General features: G+C 30.2%; 2 protein-coding genes across 4 annotated transcripts; both read right to left on the bottom strand.

Moving 5' to 3' along the window:
* Positions 1 to 2,027: 2,027 nt before the first annotated feature.
* Positions 2,028 to 4,964, bottom strand: LOC145972328 (chymotrypsin-1-like). 2 transcript variants are annotated; one of them, XM_083100871.1, is made up of 7 exons: positions 4,846 to 4,958; positions 4,411 to 4,590; positions 4,158 to 4,229; positions 3,618 to 3,792; positions 3,095 to 3,344; positions 2,739 to 2,873; positions 2,028 to 2,347 (listed from the first exon to the last, which is right to left on the bottom strand). In XM_083100871.1, exons 3-7 carry the CDS (start codon positions 4,207 to 4,209, stop codon positions 2,192 to 2,194), a joined length of 768 nt encoding a protein of 255 aa, XP_082956997.1. In that variant the 5' UTR covers positions 4,210 to 4,229; positions 4,411 to 4,590; positions 4,846 to 4,958; the 3' UTR covers positions 2,028 to 2,191. The 2 variants fall into 2 exon arrangements, with proteins under 2 accessions (XP_082956997.1, XP_082956996.1); XM_083100870.1 differs by lacking the exon at positions 4,411 to 4,590 and having other exon boundaries at positions 4,846 to 4,964.
* Positions 4,965 to 5,853: 889 nt separating this feature from the next.
* Poli (DNA polymerase iota) lies at positions 5,854 to 10,244 on the bottom strand. Of its 2 annotated transcripts, XM_083099403.1 has the most exons (3): positions 9,939 to 10,244; positions 9,799 to 9,839; positions 5,854 to 9,673 (listed from the first exon to the last, which is right to left on the bottom strand). In XM_083099403.1, exon 3 carries the CDS (start codon positions 9,665 to 9,667, stop codon positions 8,018 to 8,020), a length of 1,650 nt encoding a protein of 549 aa, XP_082955529.1. In that variant the 5' UTR covers positions 9,668 to 9,673; positions 9,799 to 9,839; positions 9,939 to 10,244; the 3' UTR covers positions 5,854 to 8,017. The 2 variants fall into 2 exon arrangements, with proteins under 2 accessions (XP_082955529.1, XP_082955528.1); XM_083099402.1 differs by having other exon boundaries at positions 5,854 to 9,839.
* Positions 10,245 to 12,123: the final 1,879 nt, after the last annotated feature.

Here is a 12,123-nt window from a genome sequence, read left to right as displayed (position 1 = left end):
GCGCTTATTTTAGGTAGAAATAAAAGTTTATGCAAGAATTTAAGGAAAAAATGTCAAGCAAATGACAAGCAATTGTTTATCACTCAATTGTCAAATTATTGGTAATTATTAATTATTTGTTTGCAGTACAGTAAACATCTTTTCAAAAATAATTACATACGATAATGATGATCTAATATTGCAATATTGTAGCATCTAGTATAAGTATAATGGCTTGACGGTAATTTTTCAATGTATGATAATATTAATAAGCGCATAATTTTTATCAAAGTATGATCTGTACTTTTGAATAATAATCAATTGCAAATTTTGTGGAAATATCTATCAGATTACTTGCTTAGAACTACCTCAATCCGCCAAGGATCCCGTAATGGATGATCGTCTTTTAAACTCCCAGGACGAACGTGGACGTTTCTTAAGCCGACCATTTGTAGCAGCGGAAAAACATCGATGACAATCAATCATAAGGAGACACATGACAGTGCTCGATCGAGTTCTAATAATTTGCATTCTTATTAGACCTAGATCCTCAAAATTTCGAGGAGACGTCGCGACACGTCCGATCACGCATCAATCTTCTCCATTGCACGAGATCTCGCTTCTGTAAAACGGTCGAACGGGTTGTCTCGCGCACTCTTTTTTTTCTTCTTATTCTGTGAAAAATCACCACCTGCCAGCTTGGCTACGTGCTGCGACGTTTTCACCTTTGGAGTAAACATCTGTGCATGCACGTCGAGCATGCGCCGCTGAAAGTAGGTCATTAGGAGCTTGACCGAAATCTTCGACCAGGACTTCGCGCTAGTTCCTTAAATTCGGCGATCGTTAAGGCGTAAGAAACGGCGCATGATTTGCGCGCTAAAGCGAAGAATGATCCTTTTATAAATCTCTTCGGTGAAAAAACATGACAATTTTTTTCATTCTTGTTCTAATAAGGATTAGAAAGAGAATTATTGATAATTGCTGGAACAAAATTTTACGTGTCATATAAATTTCTATTAAAATAACATTTGATATCGAATATCCTTCTTTCTAAATTTCTTGTGAGAGATGAAACATAGATGACAATTAAATTTGTTATATTACTATACAAATGTTGTATACTATATACGATATTCACAACTAAAAGAATTAATTCTACTTGATGCGACATCGTCTGCTATTGTTGGAATTATGCTAATATCAATTATGTGCAATTGCAAAATCTAGATCATGTTACTAGTCGCGTACTATCATTTAACATATGCATCGTGAATTCATGCCTCATTTCCACGCGTTACCTAGTCACTTTACCATTGTCACACTCACGCGTACGTAATATTCATATAAGAGAAACAAATAAATGTAACAGAGTAATTTATGGCACAATTGTCGTGTGTCTGTTATTACGAGTTTTATAACATTATAATTTTCATATTTAAAAAATTCAGTTTTCTTTTAATTAAATAAGCAATTAGTCTAAAAACATTTAATATTATTCTATTTTATTATATTATTTGATTTAAAATTATTGATAATTTGGATCACATAATTGTCGCATATATAAGATTATATTCCATTTCTTTGATCTTTTTAATTGTCGACTATTCAATCGCTCTAGTTATTAGATTGGGAATTGTTGCGGTTACAGATTAAGAAACTGCAAAATAATAATAATTTTACGTAATACAGGCAATGTAGCACGTTTGTTTAGTCTTTCCGGCAGGCAGTTGTAAAGTCGTGCAATCGTGCAGACTTTAGCCGAAGTTTCCAACAATATTTCTTAAATATTAAATATCGCCTACAAAAGCAGCCTACAAAATCGTTCATTATTTGCATAAACAAATTTTTATTTAATATTTAAGTAAACTTTTACTTGTTTATATTATTTTTACGCTTCAAATGGTATTAAATAATATAAAATATGTATGCTTAAATTTATTTATTTATTATTTATAAATTTATTATGTATGATATGAATACAAATAATGTACAAGTGATTTTAAAAAGATCGTAAACGCTATATCAGAAATGAACTTGTTCGAATAAAATACAGTTGTTATTAACTTTATTATTTGAGATAGCTAATTTTCCACTTACTATATAATCTATATTAATATTATGTCTATATAAATAAAAACTAATTGATTCAAATTCTCATCTCTGCTTATTTTTTGGCTTGTCGACTTGCACAGAATTCATTTAGTATAATCGATTATGCAGAATTATCTTCCTTGAGATATTGTTTAATCCAATCCATATAATGGTAGATACGTGTAAATACATCTGGGCGTCCTCTAGCACAAGGTATACCCCAAGATACCACACCGATCTGCTCATCATCTGCTACTAGAGGACCGCCAGAGTCACCCTATATATATAATATATAAAATAAATCTATTTTTTTAATAAAACAATATATTATTTTTATATATTCGTTATTCAGTTTCTTATACTTTTATGTATGTATATGTGACATGTAATTTCTGCTTTCTCAAAAATATAAATTTATAAAAATATAGATTCCTAAAAAATAATCGAACTGTTTCGAAATAAGATTTTAGCGTTTAAATATTCAATATTTTGATCTTGATAAAATTATTATATATTTTGTTAATATATATATAAACATATCGATATATCAAATGTTCGTCTTTTCACAACAGAAAGTATTTTTGCTCATATTTTGTTCGTATTTTGCTAGTATTGCTTGTATTTTGCTAGAATATTTTAATTAAACTAGATTTACAATGTGCACTTACATGACAAGCACCTTCGCCTTTTTTGTTGAGTGTACAGATATTGTTACTGCTGACGCGAAAGTTGCTTAAGCATTGTTTTTGATCGATGACTGTAAGTTTGATATGCTGCAATTCATTTGGCGTTTCCCCGGGATACTGATAATGGTCCACACGAAATAATCATTATCAAATCAAGCGTATTAATTCATCGATTAATCCACGAGTAGTATATAAAATCTCGAATTTATAAAATAATGGACAGATAATGTTATATATACATATTATACAGCATTTTTAATATATATACATATTAAAAATGTTCTACAATTTGTATGTCATAGCATATGACACATAATTAATTAGCCTCGTGTACTTACACTGGTCGTACCCCAACCGGACAGCGTCGCTGGATAATCAACTTTATCGAAGTTTTGAGTGGGCAAAGCAATCGGTTTCACTTTGTCTCCAAAGACAATGTCCTTATCCAGTTTGATTAATCCGATATCGTTTTTGATAAGGGCGGAATTGTAATAGGGATGCACCACTCTCTTGATTGAAGAATACTCATCGCCACCTTTATCTAGGGTATTTGTGCCCAATACGACCTTGATAGCTGTGTCATCAAAACTGTTAAATAAAAAATTACGGTATTAGAATCACACACTTATATATATTTATTTATTGAGATTAGGAATTTTGCCTTAGTTTTATATTGTTAATAGTAAAATATTTGTTTTTTGACAATAAATGTTTTATTATAATTTTAACGGCAAGGAAATTTTGTAGAAATTTTTCTTGTAAAAATAATTCTTGTTGCTTAATTACATTATTAAAATAAAAATATTATATCTATAAAATATCTATAAAATATCTTCAATATATAACCGTGATGACACATACCTTGACAAACAATGAGAAGCTGTAAGAATCCATCGTTTACTTATGACAGAACCACCACAAAAATGTTGACCACGGTAACGAAGCGATGCTTGATAAGGGTATTCTCCTTCGGCGGCAGGATTACCGCCTACGATTTTTGGTTTGGACGATTCAGTTATGCTCATTGAAGAAACACCTTTTAAAAAATTCCAAATATCTTTATTATTTGTTGAGATATAGAATAATTTTAACTTATGCAACATTGAATTTTTTTATATGAAATATTCTCTCTTTCTTTCTCTCTTTTTCAAGGAATAGTCATTTTTCGTGCTAAAAACTATATTTTCTATATTTTTTTACTTAATAAATCGAGCACACACATGCATAAAAAAAGTTTAGTAGTATAAATATTATATATTACTTTAGTAGTATAAATTATATTACACAAACACAATAAATTTACAAGCTTAATTTAATAATTGCTTATGTATGACGAATAAAATATATAATATGTCATACTTTTAATTCTTTAACAAACAACTTACTGACAAAAATTTTTACCTGACAATTCATGTATTGCAACAACACCCAAGATACAGAGTATCAGCAACATTTTTGCTAGACACTATCAATCTAAAACACAAATTTATTTTCTTACTTTTTACAAAGTTTAAAAGTTTAATGCCAATTGAACGCTCGTCTATTTCTTATATACGCGTAAAACATGAATTAAGGAAATGTCATCGGATATTTAAAAGGTCAGATACTGTCTATAAAGAAATCTCAAATCTGTTCGGATTCTAATGTATCTCACGTGCAATATGATAGGTAGGTATATGTCGGTGATATGTCGGTAGCCACGACAATTAATGACCGGATATAGTTGCTATCATTGTTTCAGAACAGAAGTAAAATGCACATTGCTAAAATGTAATCGCAATTTATGCGCGACTTGAATCAAACTGTATTTCCAATTTGTAGCGTAAATGATTTTCTGCAGAAAAAATATAAATATATTAAGTTAAAGAAATATAATTGTTTGAGAGAGCGCGAGAATAGACCGGGAAGTGAGCGCGGCACGAGAGAAAGAGAACGATAAGTCCCGATAGATATATATGTCTATGTACAAAGTCTTTATTCTAATCCACAAATACACAGTCTTAATATATTTACAGTCTTTTAATTAGCGAGCACAAAAATGATTAAAAAAGATTAAAGAACGTATAATCTTGATACGTAAAATACAAACCGAATTTTTAAATCCGCAAGCAACGGAGAAGATCGATTTATTCCGCGAGCGACGGAAAGAACGTTTTTAATATTCGAGAGCTAAATGATCGCGTCGGAGACTTCGACAAAAGGCCCAGCGCTCTCTTATCGCGTCAATTTATACTCAAGCCCTTCTCGAAAGATCCAGATTTTTCAAGCACTCGACGGTTGCTGAGATAACGTTTAAAATTTAACGATCTAACATGCTTTGTTGTTATTAGATCTTTCGAGAAGGACGAGCGCTGTTTTTGGATTTGCGCGGACAAAGAGATATCTCGCTATCGGCTGCCAGGGGCGCCGAACGAACGGTCGGGCTCTCGACTCTCCTTTTTTGTCGAGCACAATTATGAGTCTTAATTAATTTTTTAATGCTCGATGCGTTTCGAACAATAATTTATTAAATATTTTACTAAAATATATACCTACAATTTAAAATTTATATAAAATATATTTAATTATAAAAATTTATTTTGTCATTAATTTATTTGAATCCATAAATATGTAAAATTATAAGCATTATAATATCCTAAAGAATTGCATCCCGTTTATATAAAGAAAATAATAACTATAATGTTATATTATGGAAATATATCGGAAACGCGAAAAATATTATAATATCGCAAACGTGAAAAATATTAATTTTACATTTTGCATAGGTCATATATGTTGTTCCGTTTTAATTTTGAATGATACGCGAAAGATATTTGCAAAAATTTATTTCAATCTCACTTATTTTTTTCGATTGATAAATTTACTAGCTTGATAACGCACGTATTTTTTCAATATTTATTGCGTTTCAATAAATTTTTTTAAACATTTTTAACGCGGTGTAAACGTTTAGAGAGGCAAAAAATTAAATAAAATTGTATATACATTCCAGTTTCCATAAAGAGATATCAATATCTACAAGCAATTATTTTATAAATGATACAATCACATAAGGAAATTCGGAGATAGGTTCATAGAGAATTACTAAAGTAACACAATGTAACCTTTTTCTTTTTTATTGAAATAAAGCAAAAGTAATGCGAGTCGCGGCGTTGCGCTATCACTTGAAAAAGTGTCAATCATCATCTTCGTCGTATAATTGAGATACCTGAAACATATTCTCGGCGCAATATTATTATTTCAAATGCGAAATTCTACGCTCGATCTCGACCTTGACAAGCTTACGGTGCTTCGCAACGCTGCGTAATTCTCGCCTAAACAAGTCCATATAAAATATGCATATATTCACAACCAGAAGTTTAAAATAAAGACAACACCGCTTTCATATGTGTGTTTGTGTTGTAAATAAATAAAAACGACATTTTTCTACATCGCTTATTCTCTCTCGCTCTTTTCTGTTAAACAATATATGCAATCTTAATGAATATTCTGTTTTGCAAATACAAAAGCTACATTGTTTCCGTTTATCACCTGCGGATCCGTTCATCCGTATACAATAAGAATCCTTTAAGTATCTGTGAAGAGTAAAATCGCAACTCTCATTGTGGACGTCCCATGTCTCGCGCTCAGCAAGAATGTGTTTTTTATGACATATTAGATATATATTAATATATATATTTAACTTGTGTATACATATGAGAATCACCGTGTGCTATATTGAAGTGGCATCAAAATATGATTGTCTAGTAAATCTCTTTTGCGCGTGAATAATTACACGTATACATATATATATTTTAATGAAGCTCCGCGCCAGTAGTTAGTCCTGACGGGAATAACTGAATATATTTCTCTCCAACCATGTTTCTCGATATCCGATGCATATATATTACAAGCAGGTATTGAAAACGATATTTTTTATTAATCGTGAACTTTAGATTTCGATACTGCAAACTTCGTTCTTACTCGCGATGATAGAAATGACAGCTGAATGTCTCTCGCGCAACTGCAGTATGAAAAACTAAGTTCGCCGAAATTATATCGATTTCGATCCTTAATTATGAGATAACATTTATAACAGTACTAAAATAGAATTTTTTTCTTAGAATGTTAATTTATATAATTATTTATCCATCGAGAGAGTCACAACATCGAATGTCAGCACCTTATTTTACTTATGTGTGAACCGATAAGCATATCTTAATATTTTTTAAATACATTTTCTAACTTCTTGTTGTGTATAAATTAAATACATAATATGTACTTTTTATAGTAGTTTTGCTTAATTAAAAACATTTGTCTTAATATGTATTACATTCATATGGAAATTACATACCTATATAATAATACATGAATGCAGTTTGCATTTCATGTTATAGCATGAAAACAATGATAGCAATGAAAAAAATTGTAAAAACTGAAATATTTTCTGGAATATAACTTGATAGTTTATCTACTAAAAAATTTTTATTTATTAGTTAATATAATCAAAATATTGAATAAATACAAACTAAAGAATGATTTATAATAGCTTTTTGAAGTATTTCTCTCAAACTGTTAGTAAGATAATTGTAATTAAAAATAACCCCAAATGTAATCACAATATCTTTCATTGTTGCTGTCGAAAATAAAAATATAAACTAACGCTAAAAAGCTACATGTATGTTCTCATTACACCTAGTTCTCGCTAATCACGTGCGAGATCTTCTAATCGTATATATATTATATATAAAAAAAACGAACGAAAATATATTAAATGCAATTGAACACAGATGTCTTTTGTCGTGTAAGATTTGTAATTGATCTTTGATCGAAAAATTAGAATAATAAAACACACGACAAAGTCAAAGAAAAAAAATGAATTTATATGGAATGATTCTTTGTATGTCAATCCTTCAAGGCGTAAACTTTGAGCATTAAATAAGAAATATTCCAAATAATAATCTCGTACTGCGATAACGCACGATATCTTTCGATTTTAATTAAAATGTTAATAATATAATTTTTTTCTATTATTAATAAAATAAAATATTAAATCTTCTGCAAAAATTTGTGAACATTGCGAGTATCTTCAAGTTGCTTAGAACAGAAAATTTCTGCGTAAGAGTTTTATATCATGTAACACTATTTTCTCGTTTTATATATTTTAAAATTTAGCATTAAAAAAAAACTGAAAATTAAAGATCATATTCTGGTGCTGGCATTTAATGTTCAATTCAAGCGCAATATAAGAGCAATGATATTCAATACTAAGTCACATAGCTCTGTCACTTATTGGCTATGAAATATTTAAGTATATTGTTTGGTTTCGGTTTGCTGGTTGTTGGCCAAGAACGCGTGACATCTCTCCTCTCAATAGGCAGAGTTTTAAAAACTGCAGTATCCACAGTAGGTGATACTTGCATGGGCGATGACGGGCTTAGTCTAAGACCAGCCATTTCGTTACTCGGCGATTCTCGACGACCGCTCAACCACACTTCTAGTTTGGTTTTCTTCGGTAATGGTTCTACCTCATTCTGCAGGTCGTCCTCTATATTCTGACTGCTTGCTACATTTGACAATTTTGAAATTGGTGAGCATGAGAGACTTGACGGAGAAGTGTTCATCAAGTTTGTCGCTGATTGATCAGAACTATCATTACTATCTTGATTAATACTCATTGGTGATCCCAAATTCACTTCTGCGATGCCTTCTTCAGAACTGATATCTAAAACGGAATGGACGGCGACCTGTTTGCGTAAAAAGGATGTAATGCTACTCCTGCCATATGATCTCTCCTCAAACTTAGTAAATGCAACTCCCAGCAATGTTAAGTGGAATGGTTTGGAAACGTCAACTATTCGATGGAATAACTTCATGGCGAGTATCGACATTTTATTATGATCGTACATGCCGGTTTTTGTGGACGGTAAAAGATGTTTCGGCAGCGCGCATTGTCTGGTCTCTCTCTTACCAGAAGTAGGTTTGTTCATATCATGCTTCCGCACTGTTATTCTCATAGCAATGGGAATTCTACCATCTTCCATCGCTAATTCTGTCAATCTCCTCAATAGTGCGCCTAATCGTGACTCTACCTCAGCCACTAGCGATACACTTTTAAATCCATCCTCCAGACCTATAGATTGTTTCTTTCCAGATGGTTTTACCACTGTCTCATCAATCCCTTCTGCATTATCTTTCAATCTTCTTGCTAAATCAACGCCAATTTTCAGTTCCAGATTTTCCAAAGGTATTTTGCGTACATCGTCCACTGTTTTTATATTATTTGATAACAATAATTCCATAGTTTTTTGTCCAACACCAGGTATCTTGGATACAGAGCCAATTGCAGAGAGTAACATTGGACCGCTACATGGAAATACCAATGTCTGCTGATTTGGTTTATTTAGCGATCCTGCCAATTTGGCCAAAAGCTTATTATGCGCTATTCCAGCGCTGCAAGTAAGATGCAGTTCTTCATAAATACGATTCCTTATTCCAGCTGCTATCTTAGCGCCAATCATTAAGCGTGTATGACAATCGCATGGACATTCTTCATCTGAAGGTCCAAATATCGTACTATCTGATTCTTTTAGCTCCTCATCTGTATGCAAATTGTTCATATCAAATTCTGAATCATTCTGAGACTTGAGCTGTTTTTCCACTGATTTTATTTCAAGGAAATAGTCGTCAAAGCCCAATCTTTCCACTAATGGCGTAAACTGTTGCAGAATTTCAAATACCTTAGTTGAATAGTGACGATAAGGTGTTAAATCTTCACCATTTACCAGGACCAGTTCTGGACAGAGACGTAAAGCTTCTTGAACTGACATACATTTTTTTATTCCATATTCTCTTGCCAGATAATTACTAGTGACCACTATACTTTTTTGCTGAACACCTAATGGTTTTCCTTGATATTCCGGATGTCTAAGCATTTCTACCTGAGCATAATAACAGTCAACATCCAAGTGGATGATGGTTCTTGGATGTACAATAGTATTAAAATTTAAAAAATCCATGTGGATGTTTATCAAAGATCTATATTCTTGCAAACGATAAAACTTACAAATCCTCACATCCTAGTCCTTAGAATTCTTTTAATTGCATCTGCAACACAGTTATATATAATTAAAGATTTTAATCATAATTAAAACGTTGACGATGTCATTAAAATTAGAAAAGGTTTTGCATAAATTTGCAATATACCTTGGTTTTGCAGCAAATTTTTCCAGATAATAAAAGAGAACGGAATAATTAATCGCTTGTGAGAAGCAGAATCTATGCGAATTCGCGCTTTCACTTCTGAGAATTACTTGGCGTTTGGGTCCCTTGATTCAAATCCAGTCTATTAGAAATGTTTCTGCGAGTCGCAGACTCGTCTAGACGACAACGCAAAACACAAAACTAGCGTGATAAACTAAATAGAAAGTTGTTTACAGTGTGCAAACAGTACAAATCAACCAATCCATTTTTCACATGGTAGCCATGTTTTTAAATTGTCATAGATACGTATGTGTATGATACGTATGACGAGAAATTCTCCGGAATCTAAACAGACCATGGACTTAAGAATATATAGATGTGCATTGGACGACAATATCGGCAAGAGAGATCTAGGTTCTGACGTAAAGGGAATATAATAATATTATATGTAACTATATGATATTCATAACGAAAATCATGTATATAATATGTTGCAGAATATATTTAAAAGTACAAATGTTGAATTTTGATAATTGTAAGACGCATTGGCGCTTGAAATACGATTCGAGAGAGATAGCTATAAGTCAAGAGTAGCTTTGTCTCTCTCTTAATATAAATCTCAAAATTATAAACCGTAGAAAATTTTTTATTTTTTATTGCCTACGTCAAATTTTTTTTTACTTGGTCAATTTTTTTTTATTTTCTACGTCTAGGGTTAAATTCTGCATATAAGCAAAATAAAATTTAATATCGAATAAGAAAAAATATATATTATTAATAACATTTATATAATATATATGTGTATGTTTTTCTATGCTTTATCCATTAAGACAAGATAGAAAATAAAAGAAAATAAGAGAAAATGAAAGAAAGAGAGAAAGAAAAGAAAAATTGTATAAGAATTTTTTCTCTTATTCTTGCTTACGCAGATGTATTAGAATTAATTTTTTTCATAAACTATTTATTTATTTTACTTTTATTGCGCAATTTTTAAACGACATGTTTTTACTTATTCGGACATTTCCTATACAGTTTCATTAAAAAAAGAACATATATTGTTCAATAAAAGAAGCTCAAAAACTTTAAAATTTTAAGAACTTTAAAAAATTTATTTTTACTCTTTTAAACAAAATCTTATATCACAAATTATTCATTCTTTCTTACCTTAAATCATTATCAAAAATTTTTTAGTTATCTTCATTAGTCATTGAGATAATGACTTGTATAACAGATTACGTGATTAGTCATCTTATAGTATGATTCATTTTTTAACAAAATATATATTAAATTTAAATTTTAAATTAAGTTTAAAGATAAAAAAATATTAATTTATATATTAATCAAACATGCTAATCGTACATGTATAAAATCATCAGAATATCACTGTATTTAGTTTGATGCTATTTCTAAAATTTAATAATTACCATTATTTTTTTGATGTAAAGATATTCTTTTTATCAATCTTTTCGTATTTTGTATATAAATATATGTTAACATAAATTTGCAGTTGAGCGAAAAATACATATATCCGTTTTATGAGATATTTTATTTTTGTATAGCAAGATAATGTTAAATGATAACTTAACAATCAATCAAACATCGTCGATAGGTTGATTATACAAAATCAATTCAGTATAAACCATCCATTGTTCGCTACATACGTGATTTCTTATTCTTATCCATAACTGATCACGCTACTGTAGTTCTTAATGATGATGATTAATTGATGGCAACGCTTAAATACAATCAACTTAGGCAATAAAGATTTCACTGCCTGTCTTTTTCTATTTTCTGTCTTTCTCTTTGTTTTATTCAGCGAGATGAGGAAGCATTTAATTTGTGACTAAAACGAATTTAATCAAGTTTATCAAATATTACATTATTTAAAAAATTCAGAAAATGTATAATGCATTAAAAATATATATTGTATATATTTATATAAAAAATATATATATATTTTTTTTAATGAGTTAATTAATTTTATTTTATTAATTATTTTTGCTAAACACTTAATCTTTTCTAATATTTATCGGTTATTATATCAATGCACATTATATTCTTGATAATATCGTAACAATCGAGATATCGCCAAAATAAAATCTCAAGGTTTTCACTTTGATATCAAAAGATTATTTATCAAATTTGGACTTTAGCAACTCCTTATTGATAAAATACTTTATTGATAGAA

This window comes from Camponotus vicinus, unplaced genomic scaffold (genome assembly GCF_025532165.1).
Source record: "Camponotus vicinus isolate PSW18456_S1 unplaced genomic scaffold, iyCamVici1.0 SCAF_5, whole genome shotgun sequence".
Classification (NCBI taxonomy): domain Eukaryota; kingdom Metazoa; phylum Arthropoda; class Insecta; order Hymenoptera; family Formicidae; genus Camponotus; species Camponotus vicinus.
Note: the sequence above shows the minus strand (reverse complement) of the source record. Positions and strands in the feature narration are given on the sequence as shown.